This window comes from Brachionichthys hirsutus, chromosome 18 (genome assembly GCF_040956055.1).
Source record: "Brachionichthys hirsutus isolate HB-005 chromosome 18, CSIRO-AGI_Bhir_v1, whole genome shotgun sequence".
In the NCBI taxonomy this organism is placed as follows: Eukaryota; Metazoa; Chordata; class Actinopteri; order Lophiiformes; family Brachionichthyidae; genus Brachionichthys; species Brachionichthys hirsutus.
In genome coordinates, this window is record NC_090914.1 from 6125953 (window position 1) to 6148940 (window position 22988).

At 47.8% G+C, this 22988-nt stretch overlaps 1 protein-coding gene across 1 annotated transcript; it reads left to right on the forward strand.

Annotated features, from left to right (window-relative positions):
- The first annotated feature begins 1966 nt into the window (after positions 1 to 1966).
- On the forward strand, positions 1967 to 22779 carry LOC137907754 (fibroblast growth factor receptor-like 1). Its single transcript, XM_068752111.1, has 7 exons — positions 1967 to 2182; positions 2759 to 2854; positions 15612 to 15884; positions 20578 to 20664; positions 21064 to 21348; positions 21890 to 22243; positions 22337 to 22779. The coding sequence occupies exons 2-7, from the start codon at positions 2770 to 2772 to the stop codon at positions 22777 to 22779; spliced, it is 1527 nt and encodes a 508-aa protein (XP_068608212.1). The 5' UTR covers positions 1967 to 2182; positions 2759 to 2769.
- Positions 22780 to 22988: the final 209 nt, after the last annotated feature.

Consider the following 22988-nt stretch of genomic DNA (forward strand, 5'->3'; position numbering starts at 1 on the left):
TCGTGCAATGTTGTGACTATGAACTGAAACGGGCCTGCACATTTCGGAGAGAACACTTTGCTATTTGGATTGTGGTTATTGGCCATTTCGTAAGAGAAATATTGCATTGTGTTTTTGCACTAATCAATTTCAAAGTTCTGTATTTGGCTCTGGGGACGCAGTCGAGTGGAAACGGATATTTTGTTCCCAAACTGACTTCCGTCTGTTCCTGAATCTGCTCCCATCGCAATGACAGCGTATAAAGTATCTTCCGTGCTCATATATCACAGTCTGTCCTGAATAGGTGGCCGATATACATGCATACATATATTATAGGCCTTTGTGTGACAAATAAAAGAAGGTTTTTTTGTCCATTTTGGTCTAATGTAAAGCAGTTTCTCAGGCATTACATTCAGTCAGAATCACAATCCTTGGATCAAAGAACATGAGTTCACTATGGAGATGTGTGATTTTTTTTCTTTTGTAAAGAACAAGTATAATGTATAAAGCTATAAATATTGTGTGAGGTACCAGGAATCATGCAGTAATTAAAAGTCGGGATATTCTATTATCGTTTCAGAGCTTCTTATTTAGAGTGCGTTTCCATGACAGATGCTGTGTGAACTATTCAAAAATATTTATATACATTTAAATGGGGATGAATATTCAAATAAGGCCCTCTCCCCTCCATAAGTATCTGATTACTTCTGTTTAATTTTAACAGCAAAGTACGATCGAGTTTCTTGAAATGCGTCAACATATTTATTCCCTGGATTCCTGGATGGATTTCCTGTCCATGTAATCTAAAAACCTGCAAGCCTGGCCTTGCACATTTACATTTTAACATCATATACTGGCTACTGACACCAACGCTGTGTGGCTGCATCTCACTGACTTGAATGAGTAATTGAATTCTGTCCAGAGTTGCAGCTCGAGGCTATTTTAGTGGCTGTTCTTCTTCTTTCCTACCCCTTGAGGAGGCAGCGTAAACCCACTCAGATGAGCAACATCCTGCGTAGTTTGAGTTTTGTGGAGAGTTGATGTTTGATTTAGATAATGGGGTTATTTACACAGGATGATCTTATTGAGAGGAACCATCTCGGCTGATAAAAATAAACATCATGTGGCTCTGGAAGGAGCTTCCTACAGAAACCGTAGGAAGTCTGTGTTACAAAATGGAGACACAGTTTTTTAATTGATGGATTATTATTTTTTCATATACTGTATACACACCATGTAGAGACGGCGTGTACTGTATGACACGGTCATGCTAAATGGAAAATAAAATGGATGGACTTCAGCAAATGAAAACATCAAGCAAGGAATAGAAAAAGGAGGGAAAGTACTTTGAAGAACCTGATTATGTGATTACAACGGTCACTACTGGATGAAAGAAAGGCAGGAGCGCACCTTTATTTGGAAGTACAATTATGTAGATCCCAGTGTATAACAAATGTATTGATTATTTACATTTTTTAACAGATTTATTTTTCTCCGCATTCAAAATAAAATGCAGCTTTTAATAAATGTCGAAATTATTCATTGATTATTATCATTGAAACGACTGTATCGCTGTAACAGCGTTTTAGTAGGAACTACTCTACCCCACCACTAAGAGGCAGCACCTTCCCGTGGTTAAAATAGTATTCATCACTTTTAACGGAGGAAGAGGCAGCGTTGAACTTTGTTTTTCTTATTATTTACCAACGTAGAGATTTAACTCTGACGCGCAGGCGGAAGGTTTTCGCTCTTTTTTTAAAAAAAAATAATGCAATAATTCTGCAGAGTGTTTGCTCCTAAATTAAGCTGGGGGGGTGATAGGTGTGTGTGCGCGCGCGTGTGCGTGTGCGTGTGGACTCCACAGGTTGTGATTGGCCCGCAGCTGCGGCTCTGGGACGGACAATAAACCTCTGCGCTCTCCGTGCGCGCTCGGGAAAGTCGCTCCGTGGACGACGCGCACCGCAGAGACCGGCCTGAGAGCGAAATGTCATCGTTTTAGGCGTTCGGCCGCGATCCGTGGAAGAGTCTGGCCTTGTGGTTTTGTTTTCACGCAAGAACTTGACTGCGCGTCACGGGCGAGCGCGGCGCCCGGGTCCGTTAGAGGTCGGCGATAAGTCGAGCCGACTGACACCTCTGATTCATGGACTCCGCACGGACTGCAGCCGAAACGGTGCGAGGCTGACTTCACTCACCAATTATCCAGGTATCGTTTTAATGGCCTTTTCTCCTTTACTGTTTATTTATTATTTTTATTGGGACGTTTATCCGAATTACAAATGAGCAACACGACTGATTTTTAATGTGACTGTAAATACAGTAAAGAGGATTTAGTTCCATCTAACTTTACAAAAAACCTGGACCCCCCCCCCCCCCCCCCCAATCCGAGACAGACCCCGGACCCCCAGCGTCTGACTGTACTTGAAGCCCACTATAAAAACGCGCAGTGTTTGATCTTTACATATTTTTATTGCATGCATTCTTGTGTTTTTATTATTATAAAATATTATGACATCATTCCATTATTATTTTTGCCACTGCAAAAAGTATTACAGAGTACAGTTATGATGACGTCATGTCATCTAAAGAAAAGTTTTGATTGAGTTTAAAACTGAGTTGCTGAGTCTTTTGGCTTAAAAGGCCTCTATAAAAGTCTTTTTAAATCAAAGCGTGTGAAATGTGCTTTTTTAAAGTCCCCCTGGATTGCAGCGTGTATTGCGGCGTGTACTGCAGCGTGTACTGCAGCGTGTACTGTGCCTCACTGTGACCATGTGTCTTTCAGATTCAGGCAGCATGAAGTTGTCTTTGGACAGCGCGGGCATCCTGAAGATTGTGCTGCTCGTGTTTGACGCTGTTTTGCTGACCGACTGCGTAAGAGGTGAGAGCTGCTCCGCGAAGCTTCTTTCTTTTTAACTAACGTATTTGAACGCTGGACGATGAAGCCAGATTATTCTAACTCAAGCCGACCGGCTGGCTTTCCTGCGAGTGTGATCAAAGTCTACGTTTGGAAAACTAAGAACTACAAAAATCTCCAAGCTGAGCCCAAAATCAACACAGGGCAGGGGAATGAGAAGGGGCAAGCCAACCCCTACCCCCAGTTTGTGTGTTTTAGTCTCAGCTATGTGTGTGTGTGTGTGTGTGCGCACATTCACTACAGCTAAACCAAACAAACATCATTCATCAGCTCTCCAGAGGCTGACCAAGGGACTGTCTCGCATCAGCCCGCGTGTCTGTGAGTGGAGATCTCGGTCTGATCACAGCACAGGAGTGTTTATCGCACCGGGATCAATAGTTAACTTTAACTCTCGGAATAACTGTCAAAGCCTTTTCTCTGATTTCATCTGCAATTGCAAACTATTGAACCGTGTCTGATGCAATCCAGCGCCACCATTCAACAAACAGGGGGGGGGGGGGGGGGGCAAGGCTGGAAACCACACTCCGGTTTAGTGGGAGAAATCTGAAAGCCAGACACATTTCTCCGGAAGAGCAAGCACTGGCAAAACAAGCGCGCCCCATAGCGCTCTCTTTATTCCGCGTGGAAGTGGATTCGAGAGGCGCCTAATAGGTACCTGCAATGTGGCTATGGGGGCTCGAGGTGAAAGGGGGGGGGGGGGGGGGGGGTTGGCAGTGGTTTAGAGGGGGAGATTAGATGTGTGGGTCTGCAGACAATGCTCCATTCACCGCATGGCAGACGTTCCTCCGCTGCACGACTAAACAAAAAGTAAACACGACGAGAAGGATAAATAAGATTAGACAGGCAATTTTGTGTGTTTATAGATTAACAGATGTCGGCAAACGCGGAGCCCAAAGGAGAATCCGATGGTCTGGACTCTGGAGTAAAGGGCTGGATGGGTCTGAGATTATTTAATATCAGACTACAGGAAACCGGCTGTTTTTCATATTTTAATATTCCTATGTGAGTGAGAGGATTTTTTGAGCGATGCTTTAGGGTCTGTGAAGGTGCAAATATCCCACGGATCTCCGACCCTGACGTCCAGTGAAATGCGTTTAGGGGGGAGGGGGGGGGGGGGGTTGACGCAACGTTTGTGCCTTCATAGCGAAGCTGCTGCCAAAGGCGGCCTAAATTTGACAACGTATGATAACGTCCTTGACAAATGTAAATTACGTGATAAAGGAGAGCCCCCCCCCCCATTCTGACGAGGTGTGAAATACTCACAGAAGTGTTACTCAGCATTTCAGACAATGCACCTGAAGACAGCAGATGGGGGGGGGGGGGGATTTAAAGCCTGCCGCTGTCCGTCGTCAGGCGCCGTTTGACCAACATATGCTGCTCCTTCCACTTTTCGACTGCCCAAGCAAGAGTTATTCCTTCGGACCCCCACTTAGGAAGCCCCCCCCGCACGTCCTCTGTCTTGGTGCCACCCCCCCACCCTCGACAGCTGGGGAAGGTGCTCAGTGATGTGTCCCAGCAGAGTCTCTAATGTGGTGACAGGCCGAGGGACCACTGGGTTCCACTTACTGAGGAATGCAGCAGCAGCCTGAACACATGGATCTGCAGAAATGCACCCTGGGAGAAACAGAGAGCCACCAGGTGTCTGTGTTGTGCACCGGGACTAGCTAACAACACACGCACACACACACACACACAGGTTAATCGGTGCTGCTGCATTGCATTTTAATTAGAAACAGGCAAAAAAACGAATAAGTATTGTGTTTGTGATTCCGCTTCAGCCGCGTTTTCTAACGCGGCGCGTGATTGCCTCATCCCCGGAGCCATCTGGTGATGTTTAGAGGATGCAAACTGCCCTGCAACCCTGTCGGAGTATATGCATTTTAATAGCAGCTGCATCACGGTTTCATAACAAGAAGGTACTATGTGATAAATTGTAAGCCAAGGGCTTTTAAAATCATGAGGCCATTTGGCTGCCAGACAGTTTTCCACTTCCTCTCGTCGTAATGAGGCGAGTTTCTCAGTATCCGAATGCCCAAAAGCCCTCTTATTTTTTTTAAATAGCTCTGGAATAGTAAGAAGGTGTAACAGTGGTGCTCTAGATTTTGGGCTAAGCTGCTGAGACCGGAGGGGGGGGGGGGTCACGTTGGAAGATCTCGCCTGTGCGGGTATGTAAGCACATTCTATTTACAGCCCATGACCAAATCACACTTTTATGCTCCATTTAAATGTTGTAACAAATGTAACAAAAAAAAATACCAATCTGTTTCACTTTATCATTTTGTTTTTCAGTCCACGTTTAGCAGGGAAATTAGAAGGAAGTCAAACACCTCCCATCTTCTGCTTGGGCTCTATTCTGAGTAACCCTGCAATCCGTCGCCTCCGACTCTGTCGTATTGAAAGCCAGACGGCGGCCGCCGCTGTCAGACGCCCCTCTGACACATGTCCCTCCTGTTTTTCCACCGCTTCCCTCTGCCTTTCCTCTCATTTATTACCGGTGTTAAGTTGAAGGAAGTGAGTTAAGTTAACGTGCCGTCGTTAAAACAAGGCATGCGCTGACCTTTATTCCCACACAGCCTTTCTCAGCACTCTGTAGCGCCTATTTACTGAGTCTGGGTCCATTTGGGGAGAACAATGGCTGGATTATTATATGTGGCAGACCCCCAGCTTGGACAGGGCAGCAGTGATTAATTTTAAACACTCCTCATCCCCGTTGACCAGAATTATTTTGCTGTTTATTAGAACTCACAGCAGACTGGGGGGGGGGGGCTCTCTTTATTGAGAGAGAATGTCTGAATATATATATATATATATATAGACTGTATGTGTTTATGTTTTTAATTAAGCGAGCTGCAGTCGCCCAGAGAAAAGTCACGCTAATGAGGCATTCAGGGAGTGTTGGAAAATGTGGCAGCCTTGGAGGAATAGCGACAGCTCTTCCTGGTGCCCTGATCCAGGTGGAAATAATATTCCTCCTCCTGCGACTCTCCTTTTTCTGTTGTGGGAATGATGCTTCAGCGAGATGCCTGCGACCCGCTGGGTTCAGGGTAAAACATTGGGCGAGAGGAATGTGTCAGACTTCTAACCCTGCAGAGGGAAAGAAAGGAAAGGGCTGCGGAGGTCAGTCAGTGTTTACTTTAGCGGGGTCGTATAATCCCCGTGAGCAGCCCCTCCGCTCATTGACTGGCTTTAATGGACACTTCAATTAGCATTCATGTGGACTTTGGACAGAGCATTGTCTGCTTTCAGCTGTATGCTAATGCTTCCATGCAAATGTTCTTTTCTTTTTTTGTAAATGTTCTTTTCAAAGAGTCATTTTAACACGCAAACGTCTGTGTGTGTGTGTGTGTGTGTGTGTGTGTGCAATGCTCATTAGTTTGTTTGGGCAGTTGGCGCCGGGAGTGTTTTCAGACCACACACACACTCTTCCTGCTGGCTGAATGGACTGGGGTTCTGTTAAATAGAATTCCTTTTGCTCGCTTTAACCTACACAAAAACCCGTGTGGCTGCTTGCACAGTGCCAGCCGAGGTGCCGGCCCGTCACCCGTCAAACGAGGACTGACTTTCTGCTCCTTCCTTCTGGCTGAATACAGACGTATTTCAGTTTAGACTCCACTCCGCTGTGCTGCACCCTCGGCTCGAGAGGAAGCGTGGAGCCTGCAGGTGTGGGTCAGCCTCCCTGGAACTCTACAAGTGACCTTTAGAATAACATTTCAGCTCCACAGTGGGGAATGTTTGTCTTTTGCAACCCTTCTGTCTAAGCCTCCTTTCACGTGAGACGATGAGCTTCCAATTATTGCTCGTCTGTTTCACGAGAAGCCAGTTTTCTTTTTCTGTTTTCATGCAGGAGGTGTAAAAAAAGTCTGTCCTCTTGCATCGGTCGAGTGTTGAAACAACATATGTGTACTGTGTTTTTTTGTGATGCGTGCTTTCAGCACGTTGCAGAGCGGGTTTGGACAAGTTCACCAGTTGTCACTGTGATGCTGGTGAATAAAAGGCTGATTTAAACTGCAGTAATCTGCTCCATCTGACTCCACGCTTGCCACAGCCTGCTTGAATCTGTGATTCTGACTTATCAGAGCAGCAAAATCAGGCAGCGTGCCGCTGCTACCTGGGTCATGCAACACCACGACGAGCTTCCGCTCCTGTTTTTTGACTTCTGTCATCAAGTTGCCTTCTATCTTTTTACGATTTTGCGAATCACATCGGTGGTAATCGTCTCTGTAATCTGATGTCGCACCTCAGCCGGAAACTTTCCCTGTCTGCTTTTCTTCCTCCTCCTTTTTGCGAGGCTGTCTTTAGAAATCAACTGGCCTCCTGAAAACTCTCTCACACACACACACACACACACACACACACACACACACACGCACAACCCTACCGTCCCCCAGTCTAAAGGTTGATTGAAAGTTATGGTGCACCAACAGCGATGGCTGGCTGAGCCTGAAGAAAGGACAGCTGGGACAGCAAGCGCTGAATGAGGCCTCCGCTGTCTTCGACACACACCCTGACCCTCTTCCCAGTTTCTTCCATCCTTCCTTCCTCAACCAGCGCCCCCCCCCGACGAGCTTCAATGAGACCCCACATGGCTTTGTGGCTTTTTCACGTCCACTTTGTTTTTCATTAACGATTCTTTCGCGTGACCCCAGAAGTTCTGTGTGCTTTGCCCCCCCCCATCCATTGATTGAGCTTATAAAGCGTCTGATCCGGCTGATTTCTTTTCACGGCGCCCCAAAATGGGAGTTTTGGTGACGGCGGCCGCATCTCTCGACGTAGGAGAAGAAGCGTGGAGGCAAAGAGGCACTGATATTTCATTAAGAGGAATGATTGGAAAAAATAGGTTTTGCTGCATTGACTTGATGAGGAGAACAGGATAAAGGAGGAAAAATCATTTCAGGAGTAAAGACTATATAATCTGTCATACTTTATAGCAGGGCTACTGCTATCCCAGTCTGGACTTCTGCACCATGCAGGGAACACTGATTTGATTTCCTCGTGCGTGGGATCTGCCCCCAGCCTGAAAGTACTTGGAGTTAGAGTCCTGGCAAAAGCAGCAAAAAAAAAAAACTTGACTCCGAGTGTGGCTTTAACATGATATCCAACACTGAAATAAACTGTTCCATTTTAACCGTGCTAATAGGATGTAGGACTTTACTGTCGCTCAGTTCCTCCAGACTACAGTACGTCTACAGTTCTTTATTAGACTTAATGTCCCTAGAAAGAAAAGTAAAGCACCGTGGAAAAGTAGGCATTCTCAAGAGCAACAGGGGCGGATTGAAAATACACAATGTCAGAAACATAATTCCTGTTGATCCAGTATTAAACTATGTCATCACGTTTGGAAATGTTTGTATGCAAACGCTCTAAATTAAGAAGGAAAAAGAACTTCTCATGCAAACATCAATATTAGGATGGATGTGCGGACAGACGGCCAGAGGGCAGCGACCTCTGTGCAGCCGGGCAGCAAGGTGAACTGGGAAAAGCACGGGACAAATTGTGGCTGTGAAAGGGCGAGCACCGCATTGTAACGGCAGGCTGAACAGCCCCTCGATGACAGACTGATTTCAGACAATATTCCTGGATTGTCGAGAGGCCCCATCGCTGTCAGCGAGAGCTTTACTAGTTCCCCCCCTCTGTCTCGCCTCGTTTCTCCCAGCTCTGTCTCCTCTCTGTCTCGCCCCGTTTTCCTCTTTCCCCCTCGCGCCGGCCCTCTGCTCTGCCTTGTCTCGCCTCGCCTCGCCTCGCCCTCCCACCTGCACCGCTCTGAATCGCTCCGTTCTGTGGAAACACTCCTGCTACATCGCCGTCTGTCACTGGCCCTCCTTTCAAAAGACCTTGTTGACAAAGGCTGCCGGTCCAAAGCGCCTCCGAGTGTCAGAGAGGTCGGCCGATACTGTACGGTGTCAGGTTTGTGCAAATGGAGAACTGAGGAGAAGTCAGCACCAGGCTCGGCCTTAATCATCATCATCATCACGCACACACTGCTGGAACGCTGACGGCCTTGTGTGTGAGTCTTTTTCACAGCCTTTGTGCTTCTATGATTGTCGTTCCTTTAGAGCAGCGATGGCAACGATTCAGTCAGACATCTCTATCTCGTTCTGCACCTCCAGACGGCAGCAACAAGACGATCCCAGGGTGGAATACCAGAAGGGTTCCAGGTGGAAGCACGCAGGGAGCATGCAGGATGCACCTCACCTGGAGGCCATGAAGCATTATCAGTTTGCTTGCTGAGATGGAGACAATGAAACAAGCTTCATTAATGCCTCATTGTCTCGGTGGGTCCGCTGTCTCCGGCCGTAACCTTCGCATCGCTGCGGTTCAGGGATAAAGGGACAAACCGAGAGAATCCAACTTACTGTTTGAGTTGGGGAAGCCCTTTTAAAGTGTGGCTTCTTCTTACGTTAGAGGCTTTTGATCTCTCCCTCCTTACATCTGGGTCATTTACACATGGAAATGTGAAATGATTCCTGTGATTCACTTAGAACAGTAGGGTCCCAACTGTTTTGGCCTCCTGCCCACTAAAATAAATCTCTGCTCCCGCCTCTGATCACAGTTGATGCTTGCGACACGACTTCTGTGCAGTTTGACCCAAAGAGACCTGCTTTATTTGGATGAATCTCAAAGGCCTGAAGATATTTGCATTTTCATTTCATTTCAGGGGAAAAAAAAACTTTAGAAATTCCAACAACGCACTATTTTTCCTGCTGGAATGTGTGGTTAAGTACGAGACTAAGGAGTACCACAGCAATATTCGGATGTATATTTTTGCCGTTTAAACCCTCACATCAGCGTGAGGGATTGTGAGAATAAGCGATAGCTTTTACACAGTCTCCCCCCCCCGCCGGTGCCAAGTGTTCGCCCGTCTCCAGACATGTCGGACGGTTCTGAACAGGTGCTGCTCGGTGCCCGGCTCTGGCTGCATGTCATGTGGCTGAGGCTGAGCCCGAGCCAGGGAGTGGGGTGTGAGATTGTTGGGATTCCTGGTTACTGCCGCCTGGGCCCACCTAATCCCCCCCCCCCCCCATGCATCCCTCCTCTCCTCATGAGCTGTGTGTTAGAGGAGGCCTCGCTGCCATTTTGGCCTACGCTCCTTGCCACTCTCTAAATCACCCCTCGTCTCCTTAACCCTAAGTCCTTCTCCTGTTCTCCCTCACCCCTCGTCTGACCGCTCCGTCTCCGTCCGCACCGTGCCCTTGGCTCGCTTTCCCTTCCCCGTCTCCCTCCTGTTGCCTCTCCCCTGATAAGTGGCCCTAAGCGCACTCTCAGCCCCCCCCGTGTGTGGACCGGGCCTTAGTCTAATGGAGTGCGATAAAGCGACTAGAGTACCACTCGCCGTGCTTTTACAACAGCGCCACGGACTCACCGGCTCGCAGCTGCGTTACAGTGTGTTTTATTTACAGAGAATATTGTCGGTTTCATTCCATCAGGAACAGAACGAGTGATACCAAGAACAATTTAGGACCCTTTTGGTGATGATCCAGATCGGACGGTGTGAGTCCAATTACGAGGGGAATGAGCTGCTTGGCGGAGAAAATGAATCTGTTTGAATTCCATCATCATTTTTTGTCCTGCTTGTAGATATCAGCCGTTGCTTCCTGCTGATTTAAATCTCTAGATTACAACAGCTGAACACCTGGAGTCTGTTTTCGGGGACACACTGCTCATTGATTGAGCTGTTGATGCATGGAGCAGCAGGATGGCGTGTAAATGTTCACGTTGATGAAAGAACATGTCAGTGGAGTTTCATGAACCTTATACATGAGTCTTTTTTTTTTTTTTAGCAAAGAAATAAGACTAAGAATAACCCAAAATGGGGACACAGCCCTTTACAGAAAGCAGCCGGCTCTCTTTGCAGCGGTAGGCCAGGTAAAACAGTGGAAAAGATGGTTAGAAACTGTTCCAGCAATCAGGAAAACTGGCCACTCCTAAAATACTATGCGTATATGAAAGGCCTCTTTTACTTTGACTCTCTGCAAGGACTCCTAATCCTCCTGCTGGTGGAAGAAGTCCTGAGACTGAATTAAATGTTGTTTTTCATACAGTCTCTCTATCGATAAGTTATAAAACAGAGGAAGGTTTTTTCTGACGTTACCTGGAGACGGATCGATTTGTCCCATCTGTGTGTTTATTAGCATGAACATCCGCCACTCTCGCTACATTTATGCAAACGTCCTCTGCTTTGTCCCGAAGGTCATCTGCAGGAAAATCGAAACATCTGTCCAGTTTATGTGGCAAATAATCAAATACACATGTTTTTTATTTATTATTTTATTCTGACTGGAGCCTAGATGTTTTTCTTTTTGCCAGCCGCTGTAGATACAGATGATGTCTGTAAAAAGCTCGCGCCGCATGCTGCTTTTCTCCAACGGAGGCAGGACGCAGTCAGGTTGAGTGAAATAGAGCAGCTTGGAGTTCAAAGGCTCCACCGTAGAGCCTGTTAAGTTCAGGCCACATGATGGAGATGTTTCCAGAAGCTTCATGAGGCCGGGCCGGCGGGAGCGCCGACATGATTCCAGCGATTCCGCTTCAATCAGACAGATGAGGCCGGTCCATCTTACACTCGCTACCCTTTTCCTCTTTATTTCCGACCGCTCCTGCTGTTTCTCTGGTCGCTCATGTCACCCAATAGCGCCTCCCGTACCATTCCCACCGCCGAAGCAGTTGCTATTCGGCCCACATCAGATGTTGCTGAAGAAAGAGCCATTGTCCAAGCTGGTCTTATCTATTGATTGGAAGGCCTAGAGGAGAAAGCAACAGGTATTGATTACCTCACTGGGCGAGGCTACTGAGTAGGGGCATTCTCCACCCTCTGCTGCCCCGCTGCTGTCAGAACAGCCTCTGTGGCCACCCAACAGATCCAGTCCCCTTTCACAGTGTAACCCCCCCCACACCTGATCGCCTTTCTTGAATTGCTGGCTCTCCCCTTCTCGTTCTCTCTCTCACTGTTTTATTCTGATTGTTATCTGCTCTTGTGAAATGTATAGCCGAGCGCGGCGGCGGTGGCAGCGGGCTTTCAAACACTCCTTGAGCTCACCCAGCCACTCCGGACTCGAGCAAAGCCACTGGCTCTGGATTCGGTTTCTGGCTTTCAAGCTGTTTTTTTTTTGTACAATTTCTTTCTTCCCACTCATGTTTCTTGAGGCAAACTTTTTATTCCATCCCATTTTCTTTCTTTTTTTTTTTTTTTTCCAAGTACACAAGTGCTCTTAAGGTTTTAAAAAGGACGCCTGATAGAATATTTCCCTGGGAGCATGGGCCCCATTAAACCTCCTCTCTCATGTTGGAGGTCTGCTGAGGTAACACAATGCTGCTGAGTAGGAGGACGCCGCTCTGCCTCTTTATCCTTTATGCAAATCCAGCATGTTGAAGACAGATCCATGTTCATCTTAGCAATGAATCACTTTAAAGCTGGCAGCTTCCAGAACCTTTTTCATGTGCGAGAAAATCTTCCAGTTTGGTTTGAGACACGGAACTAAATCCTTTTTACTCCGGAGTTGTTTGAATAGTCAGATCTCGTGTCGAGGAGATGGAGCTGCGTGCATTATTCCAAATCAAATCAAATCAAATCAAGTCATTTTCATTGCAGTGATGTATTTGTGTGTGTGTGTGTCTATTTTTCTTTTTCTTTAACACAGTTCCCTTTGCGGATGCCTGCACGTCAGATCAACAGCTTATTAACGGTTTCACAAAGTTCCCTATATTTAGTCTAAATGACAAGAATGGCTCCTATTTGTAGTTAAAATAATCCATCATCAAATCGAGCAAAGAAAAACAAAGCAAATATTTTAGAGACGCCAGCCCTCCTCCTCCTCCTCCTCCTCCTCTTCCTGTGCTATGAAAGATTCCTTTCACACGTGGGGTTCAACTATAAGTGGGAGCACCGTCAAAACGCTGCAGGAAAATCCAAATGGGTCTCATTTTTCCATTTAGAGAGCGGCTAACAATTCTTACCATTTGTTCATAAATTTGTCGGATTTGAATTCATCTGCCTCTGCAGAAGACCATAATGATTTTACTTTTTTTTTTATGCAGCGGCTTCCCCTAGTAAGACGTGATTGTGTGTTCCAAAGCGTCAACACTCAAAATGATAAAGCATTCATTTTAAAACATTTTCAGAAAATTAGATCCTTTTTTTTTCCAGAGCGCCTCCGAGTGATAACCGCAAAGCTTTCAACTCCGAGGTCAACGGAATCCGTCCTTGAGAAAGAGGAGGTGGAGGAGGAGAGTCCCTATTGAAGAAAAGATGGTGGACATGCACACCACACAAATACTTATTAAGTTATTCAGACGATGTCCTTGGTTTCAGCACCTCTTCATGTCTTGTTTTTTTTTTTTTTAAAGGACTTCAAAAGCTTTTTTGAAAGAGCAGCGATAGAGGGAGGAAATCATTTGATGCACATTCCTCGTGCTTGGTGCACCAGGCGGAGCTTTTTTTTTTTCCCGGGTTTGACTCTTATGCTGGGTATTCAGGAACATCCTCGATGCCAGTATATATATATTTTTTTGTTGAGCATTTTGGACTTCAAGACTCAGTCCTTGCTCATCATATCTTTTTTTATTTTTGACAAGAATAAATCTCTGAAGGCATGATCCTTCAGCTTTCAGAAAACCTTTGTTTGACAGAAGCAGCAACTATTTTGCGTCTGTGTTTTTATTTCCGCCAAACCGCTGACTTCAGGCCGACCTTGATTTCAACCTGAAGGGGCGGCTTGGAGGAACGTAAGTCAGAGGAGACAGCCGGCATTTATTTGTTTAAGATTTTGGCAGAACCGTTTTTTTTCTCGAGGCAGGATGAGGTGCCCCCCCCCCCCGTGTGAGATGCTTCAGCACCGAGCCGAGGCTGTGACCTGCTAGCGGTCCGAAGAGTCTTCAGGGTCAGTCCTCGACAGCGAGGGCCTCTGTTCCGCTGCGAGTTAGTGACGTGACATATGGGCCGGGCGTCCGTGTCCATGCATGGTGGAGAAAACCCGGAAGGAGCTTTTCATTGCTTTCATGCGCACAAGTTCAACATTTCTTTTTCCACCGAACTTTGTGGCATGAGTTCTAGATTTTTATAGAAAATATGAGCAAGTCCAACTTGTATTCTGGATGACGTACCTGCAGCCGAGAAGCATCCGACTCATCGGATGGAAACGCCCGATGGAGTTACCTTTGTTGCCATATGTGTGTTTACTTGTAAAATGCACCAGAGGAATGTGTGTGGGTGTGCGTGTGCGTGGGTGCATGTGTGTTTTTACTGCTACCAGACTGACCATTTGTTCTGAGGCTGCAGGCTGAGCGCTGTGTACTTTTGAGGCAGCTCTGGAGGTTTGGTTGCAGTTCCTCCCCAGTCGCTCGCTCCACTAATCCGTCTCCCTCCCGGATTTTGTCCGCTCGGTAGCTTTGGGGTTTGTGTAGTTTACGCTGGGGGCTACTTGAACGGCTGTTGTTGCTGTGCGAGCAGCGGCGTGGGCCTTCTAACACCATCACAGGGGTTTTGTTTGGGCCCACTCCACTTCACCAGATCTGAGGGAGCAGACCTGAGCCAATTAGATGCGGGGAGAACAGACCGCTGTCCGTCTCGCTGGGACCCCCCCCTTCCCCTTCATCCCTTTGATCTCTCGCACGCTACACCAAACCAGAGCCAGAACACCTTACCCTCACTTTGCTGGCGCTGGACAACAGAACTTTGTCCAATTATTACAATCTGGTTTCAACATTTCTGGGTAGTGAAACAAAAAGATGACAAACGGCCTCTATCTCGTTCCACGTCCAACGCCTCAGCTGTTTACAGAGACGGGTCAGGTTTGTTTTGTAAGCTCTTTAAATTTAGTGATCGAGCTGATATTTTCACACTTATTTCATTAAGGAATTTAATTATTGAATACACCCTTAGTGATTGAGCCTAAATGGGGTAAATTGTAAGGGGGTTTCAAAAAGGATACTTCGGTGTATTGCAGCTCAGATTAGTTCCTGGACCGGGGGCGGGGGGGGGGGGGGGGTGAAGACTCCACGAAGGGGTTTCAACGTGATTAACGGAAGAGGAAAGACGGAAACAGCTGCTGGCAGCTCCTTCTCACCATAAAGTCTGTTCAGCACCTAATTGGGGGTTTTTGATCGATCGACAAGAGTTTCATTAGCAGAAAAGTGTAGACGTTCAAGTTTCCGTCCTTTGGGCGCTTTAAGGACTTAACAGGCGTGTTGGCTTGAAGGTTCAGATGATATTTCAAGAAGGGTCATTTGTGGTGAGATTATTCTGACAACTAGATAAAACATATTTCTGCCACAATTTCTATTCCTGTTTCTGTTAGAATATCAATAATAAATTGAATGTTTTGTAAATCAGAATAACTGCAGCATTGTCTTAAAAATTCTTCTGGCATGAGTTGAAGTTGATTAAAGATCTGGAATGTCCTGGAACAAGATGGCATTTAGCAGCGGAGGGAAATATGCATGCAGATCCTTCCTTCTGCGTTGTGGTACACAAAAGATGGTTCCAAGATGAAACTGCTCACCACAACATCTTTTGATTATTTTGGTTCATCTGTTGTGGGGTTTTATTTTTAAATTGCATTTTGAGCACCACAAGCTAAAAGCCATCTCGTTCCTTTTAATCTGGAAAAGGGACCATATTGGCAAAACCTGGAATGTACGCCAAAACCATTTTGGATTGTGGGGTGAGTGCCCCTTTTTTGAAAACGTCTCTCCACAGAATGCCCCATTATTATGTTGCTGTGTTCCTCAGGGCCTCCACGGGTGTCTGAGAAGGTTTCTCACAGACAGTCGGCTCGCATTGGGAGCACCATTAAGCTGCCGTGCCCCGTCCAAGGAGACCCACCTCCCCTTATAATGTGGACCAAAGATGGGCGCAACATCCACAGCGGCTGGATTCGTTTCCGGATCCTCCGGATGGGCCTGAAGATCAAGGAGGTGGAGGCGGACGACACGGGAACGTACGTCTGCAAAGCCACCAATGGCTTCGGTAGCGTTAATGTCAACTACACTCTCATTGTGATCGGTGAGTACAGACGGAGCGTTGCGTCCCACATTAGTGCGTTTAGCCTGCTGCTCCACACGCTTTTAGGATTAGCCCACTGATGCTTGTGAAATGCCTCACTTTATCTCGTGTGTAAGTCACCTTTGCTATCAGTCAGCTTTCTGCTGTGGCATTTTTACGCCGTGTGCATAACAACTTTTTCCTGCATCAAGTCAGAGAGGTCACGGGTCTAAAACGAGTGGATTTAGGAAGGTTTATCGTATGATCCTCTCGTCTGTTGCGTGCGTTGCAGCCCCTACCGCTCCCCGGCCAAAGTCAACAGCGACGTGGGATATTGTTTCATACCCCTTCATCCTCTGTGACTCAATTGGATCTCAAGCTCTTCCTTTTCCTTAGGCTGCTCTCTGTGGAGGCAGGAGGTCTAGCAGCTCTGCAATAAGAAACACATTCAGTCCAACAGTGCCAGTTTTGCCTTCACGGCTCCGACACGGCTCTTGAACGGGACCGGGAGAATGAATTCCAGTCCATCGGGGTGTGTTGCTCTGCGCTCTTGCATTCAGTGTACTGTATTTCCCCCATGCGTGAGGGCAGAGCATGATGAATGAGCGAAGGGGAGCCTGAAGGCTGTGTTTAGTCTAATTACTCAAAGATGCCTAATTAGGGTCAGCGCCTGCGCTCCTGCCTTTCACACTCACGGGACGGAGCTGCGGCGCGGACTTCTGACGGACGGTCTCCAGCAGAAGAGCCATAATCAGGCAGATGTGGAAAACCACAGGGCACTTCAGAAAACGCTGCTTTTCATTGTAAATCATGACCGAGAGTTGGGAATAGATGGGACGGCGGTTTATTTTAGGGTCCCCCCCCCCCCTCATGAAGTTGCCGCAGAGTTCAAAGAGAGGGTGTCTGCCAAAATGAAAGGTTGGACACGGTGGCACCAAGCCAGCTATAATGTTCCTACTACAGTAGGACTATATAGTCTGTGTCTGCGTCGCGTTTAAAGGGCACTGTGAGGTTTGCCACGCACCAAACACTGTGTGGAATCTGTTCAGAATCAATCATGCAATCTGTTTCAAGGCTTACAGCGATCAGATTTTTATTGTGTTTGGACTTTTAGTCGCATTACATTTACATTTTAACGTTGAAAACTCCATTTACGGATTCAAAAATCAACTCCGATTCACTTTTACTTTTCATGGTTGGTGTCTAAATATGCCAAGAGCAATTTAGATCCAGATCACCATGTGGACGGTGCAAATCCAATTAGGAGGGGAATGAGCTGCTTGGCGGAGGTCTGCGCTCGCTCGGTCATCCACCGATGACACACGTGAGGTTAGCGGTTGAAGGTGTAGCTGATGTGGAAGCTTCTTTAAGTCGTCTCAGTCGAGGAGTTAAGCCCTCTGGGCTGTCTTACATGTGAGACGGGCTTATTTTTCAAAATAAAATAATTTGTCTCTGCCATAGAGCCAAACAAAAACGCATGCATGTGGAATGAATTTCTTTGGATTTAGATATTGGTTTAAAGCTCAAAGCTTAGGTTTGGTTTTACTTGAAGCCAAACAGCACTTGCAAACACACACACATTCAGCCAATTCATCTCGGTGATAGATAACTGCTATCCCCCATGTGGGGTGTTTATGTGACGGATTATTTGTCTGCTGCTGTGCAGCTGAGTGAGAAGAACGGTTTGTCTGAACGCAAGAGCCCGGCTCACTCTGACTGCATGCTCTACTCCCACTCAGCGATGACGCTCGGCGAAAATTCCACGGAAGTTCTTTCTTGGAAGCGTATTTCCATGAGATTTTTATCAGAAGTGTTTTTTTGCCCTTTATGGACTTACCTAGAGACTTTCTGGCCTGACTCTTAATCCTGATCTGGTTTGTTCCATTTCCTGCTTGTCCTCTGGTGGTGCGAGTTCCAGGGTTGGAATCACTCCAATGCAGTCGATATGTAATGATAATCATTACCGGCGCTGTCTAGAAATGTTGATTCATCTGATTGTTAGCGGTTTTAATTTAGTAGCATTCAGCTAACTGTGGTGATTTTACTGAGAGGCCCATTATGGAGCTCAAAGAGATAAGGGCAGAGACTGAAGCTTAACTCCCAGGGCATCTCCACATACAGTACACATAGTATTTTATTATTTTTGCTGGATCACAGGAGGGAAAAAACAACAACTGCAGTCAGTTATAGTGCCGGTCGGGGGGGGGGGGGGGGGGTTGCTGCGTGATGTCAGAAGGAGTGCTGGAGAGGTCCTTCCATCTGCCAGTGGACAGCCTGTCCTCCCCTGAGCTATCTGAAGAATCTGGTCAGTCAGTGCAACATGGCGCCTCCTCAATCCCTCCAGCTGGTTGTTTTGGCCGTGTTTGGGGGTGGTCTCTTGACAACTGCCCCCCCCCCCGGACACCTCTCGGCACCCCTTCCAGCAAGAACAGTCCTCAGCGGCTTAGGCTGCAGCAGGCTTCGTGTCCGCATTAACATGGGATTGTCATATTAACATTTATAGGATTGGATTTTAATGTTTATGCCTCCACAGATAATTTATTCCCGGGCTGGCAGCGCTCTTTATTCCTACATGGAGACGCTGGCTCCCGCAGCACATTTTGCATTTGGCTCCTCTCTGGAGACGTCGTTAGGCCAACTGTTGGATAAACTGCCCCATGTGTGACCGATCACATGTGGTAGCTGTTGGGAGATACCTCGAGTGTGATGCAAGGCCACTGTGCATAACTTTCCCCCGGACGTTACAATGTTCCCAACATCTGGAGCTCGTTGTGACTTCAAATCATCAGGCTTCTTCCTCTGGTTCAGCTGGCACAGGAGGCCAAGGGGAGTGTGTGTGTGTGTGTGTGTGTAGTGACCGGCTTCCTGTGACTGGATTTTGTGAATGAAGTGGGAGGGGATGGTATCGGACCGACAACGCCATATCCAGATCGTGAATGGAAGGAGGCTGATTGTATTTTTCGACTGGAACAATAACTCACATGAACTTGAGCCATCATCTGATTGTGTTCCCGTTTGCATCCCGAACCTTTTTGGATTTCATACAGTATTTGTTATATTTTTCTTTGATCACTGATTATATAATAAGCTACAGATTTTATTTACTTTACAGCTAAAAAAAAAAAAAAGCGAGAGAGAGAGCTCTCCATAATCAGAGGGCTTGATGATTATTTTATTTGTCACTCTTCCAAAGATACAAATCACGTGGCAGCCGTTCCCTTTGCCCCGTCTGCAGTCCAGTTAGCCAACATTGTGTAAAGACAATAGTGGCAAGGGATAGCTTTAGCTGTACGGACGTATAAAGGGCGCCATTGTTCCTTAGAATGGCTAGAATTAGAGAGGAAATAGATTCAGGGGAAGAAAAAGTCAAAAAGAAAACCCCGGCAGTGTGGGACCATGTTCTGTTTGGATTGGGAGGTTCAGGAACCGGCAGGAATGCGGAGAGCCCAAGTGAGAAACAGAGAAATATTTCTTCCAGTGGAGGCACTTTTTTAAAGGAATGGGTTATTATAGTTGGCCAGTTAAACCCCTTCAAATAGCCATGACATCACGGCTGGGCTCGGTGATGCAGGGGACAAACAAAGGAGGGTTTGTACCCAGACAACCCCGGAGAGCTTTGAGGGTTATGGATGGAGGGGGGGGGGGGGGTGTTGGAGTGAGGCAGAATGAGGGGGTTAGAAGTCACATCTGGTCTCTCTACCTGACCCAATCAAACCCCCGAGAGGGGAATCAAGTGTGCCAGACTGCATCCAGAATATTCCAGCTTGACGCAGCACAAAATCAAAAAGAGGCACGAAAGGTTCCCAACTGGCGAGCACCTTTTCCATTCTGGCACCGCGGCCTGCGCCTCAGAGTCCTGCGTCTGTCTCTCTCTCTCTCTCTCTCTCTTGGCCTGTTGCCGCTGAGAGAAACTTAGTTCTGTTTAGCACTTAGATCTTCTCAAATCAGTTCAAAGCAGTCGCCGTCAAAGCGGCGGACAATTGGCACCGTTTCTGTTCGTTCGTCATCGCTTCACTCAAAATGTTGAAACTGCAGAGTAGGTTTCACTCGGTATGTTTTCTCTCAGTCCCCGTGTCTTGGCTCGGCCGCACGATGTCAGGTAATGACATAAGATCCGCAGCTGTCTGCAGGACCCGGGCTTACGAAAACTCATCATGTTACTCCCAAACGCTGCAAACTGTGACCCGAGCGTGCACCCAGCTCAGAGGAGCCTATCTATAAATTACTACACATTTGCTTAGATGGAGCCAAGAACACTTTGAGTCGCCTCCAGGACAGCTGTGACAGGCGACCATCGAAGGCAGGATCCTGAGGAAACCTTAACGCGGGTTATAAAGGTTAAAGAGTGTCTGCAAGCGTTGCCCGATGAGGGACATGTGAAAAACACATTTGGAATGGAAAGGATCCATTTATGAATAATTATAATCCAGGCGTCACTGAGCAGTTCAATGGTGGAAGGATTCAGATTTGTCTCGACATCGTGAAAATGATAACAGAATCACCTCCCATAATCTCGGCCATCAGACACTTTTACAACTTTCAAGTCTCGCTACTTCGTATTTAAACAGCCTTACTGGTTGTTTTTTTATTATTACAGCGTGCTGAGTTATGTGCTTCATAGATCTTCTTTATCTTCTTTTTTTCTGGACTAAGACCCAGCACCTTGCTGTTTCTTCCAACCGCTGACTAACTGTTGTCTCACTGTGTCCCATAGATGTCTCGGGTTCTGATAGACCTGGTCCGGGGATCTCTGATGGAGCCGAGTCTTCCCCGGGTAGTGACGGCTTGTCGGAAAAATTCGGTAAGAGCTTTATCGTGTGCTATAAATGATGCAGTCTTAAAATTCAATGAGCCTATCAGTTGTTTGGAGCATTTTGTCAAATCATGCTGCTCTGTTTTTCCTGGAATCCACTTTAATGTCTTTTCAATATTGAGCTCTCTCTGCTAAAACTGCTTAAATTGATGGCACTGAAAGTCCAGTCTGCATTTAATGGCTCTCGCTGTGTCGTCATTGCTGTTTGCAGATTTTACTGTAATAGATCAGGCAACCTGAGCATAGATAAACTACTGCTTGATTATCATACCAGACTAAAATGAATAAAACTTAATTGATTTCTGGAAGCGAAAGATGGGGGGGGGGGAATATCTGAAAATGTCATTTGTCAGCTCATGTCTCGTTTTCCTTCTCTTCTCCCCACAGTCCGCCCCCGCTTCACGCAGCCCGCCAAGATGAGAAAGCGGGTGATCGCCCGCCCTGTCGGCAGCTCGGTGCGGCTCAAATGCACGGCCAGTGGAAGTCCTCAACCGGACATCGTTTGGCTGAAGGACGATCGGCCGCTGACGGAGCAGGAGGTCGGCGAGAGCCGTCAGAAGAAGTGGACGCTGAGTCTGAGGAGCCTGATGCCGGAGCAGAGCGGAAAATACACCTGCAGGGTCACGAATCGGGCGGGGCAGATCAACGCGACCTATAAAGTTGAGGTCATACGTGAGTGTCCCTGGGAGGCTGAAACACATTCACCCGAGGAGGTTGAAGCTAACAGATGAGACTTTGATTCCCCAATCCCCCGCTGCCTGACGCCGAAACGGCTTGGAATAACTGGGACCGTTGGGGAAAAGCGAAATCATTTCCTCTGATCTACCTACCGTACTCACGATGTCTGATTGGCAAGTCTTCATCCTGAGAGCATGGCTGGATGTGTAATCATGTATTACAGGGGGGGGGGGGGGGGGGGGGGCTGTTCAAGTCAGGGACCATCCACCCAATCTGGAGCTGATTAAAGCCCAGCTGTCTGCCAGACCCACGGCCCCCTCCCCGCCTCGACCCATGAGAAATGCATGCTGTACACCCAGGAGCAAAGAAAGAGAGGAAACTAATCACACAACTTCTAATGTTACATGCGGTGTTCCTCCCTCCCTGACAATTTTAACTTAGCTGGGGGGAGGGGGGCTAATAACGGTATAGAAAACTGAGACCCTGTCGCAGATTTGCTGTCCTTACTGGTTTTTGTCCCCGTGTCTCCGCGCAGAGAGGACAAACTCCAAGCCTGTTTTGACGGGGACTCACCCGATCAACACGACGGTGGACTACGGCGGCACCACGTCGTTCCAGTGCAAGGTGAGGAGCGACGTCAAGCCGGTCATCCAGTGGCTCAAACGCGTGGAGTCCAACGAGGAGAGCCGCTACAACTCCACCATCGAGGTGGGGGACCACCGCTTTGTGGTGCTGCCCACGGGGGACGTGTGGTCGAGGCCCGATGGCTCCTACCTCAACAAGCTGCTCATTACCCGTGCCAAGGAGGAGGACGCCGGCATGTACATCTGCTTGGGCGCCAACACCATGGGCTACAGCTTCCGCAGCGCCTTCCTCGCGGTGCTGCCAGGTGAGCCCTTAATCTGTGCATTTACACCAGCCTTTAGCGACATTCGGGAGTCATAAACGGGTTTGGATTTGATTTCGGTCCTCTTCTTTGCAGACACCAAGCCTCCCATCACGCCCGTGTTCTCGCCGGCGTCCAGCTCCCTCCCCTGGCCCGTCATCATCGGCATCCCTGCTGGAATAGTGTTCATCTTTGGCAGCGTGCTGCTGTGGTTCTGCCAAAGCAGAAAGCGCTGCCCGCCTCCCAGTGCCCCAGCTGCTGCTGCACAGGTGCTGCAGGGCTCCCACCGGCCGCACTATCGGGAGCGGGACAGGGGCACGGCGGCGCCGTCGTCCATCTCCTCCAGCCCGGAGAAAGACTGCATGAGCTCGGCGAACTACGAGGAGCACCTTGCACAGCAGCAGCTCCTCCTCGCCCAGGGAGGACCAACGATCCCCTCGAAAATATACCCCAAAATCTACACTGACATTCACACACACACTCACTCCCACGTGGATGGGAAAGTGCACCAACATCAACACATTCATTTCCAATGTTAGCATCAGGGGCCAAACTTCCCCCCCCCCCCCCAAGACTGCTGCAGCAACTCAGAGGGACGGAGGCCTGCGGGCTGAGCAGCCGCTCCTGGTTGACGTGCAAAACTCTGCTTGATGCTGAGTGCAAAGGGGGGGGGGGGGGGGGGGGGGCAGTGGCTAGTGATACAGACATTGTGCTTCCATATTTGGTGCTTTTATTTTTACCTGTCAGA

Bases quoted from the DNA above. Each gene is read 5' to 3' on its own strand.
- LOC137907754 (XM_068752111.1), top strand. From the start codon at position 2,770: ATGAAGTTGTCTTTGGACAGCGCGGGCATCCTGAAGATTGTGCTGCTC. The intron at 2,855-15,611 runs GTGAGAGCTGCT...TGTGTTCCTCAG, and splicing joins GCTGACCGACTGCGTAAGAG to GGCCTCCACGGGTGTCTGAG. The intron at 22,244-22,336 runs GTGAGCCCTTAA...TCTTCTTTGCAG, and splicing joins CTTCCTCGCGGTGCTGCCAG to ACACCAAGCCTCCCATCACG.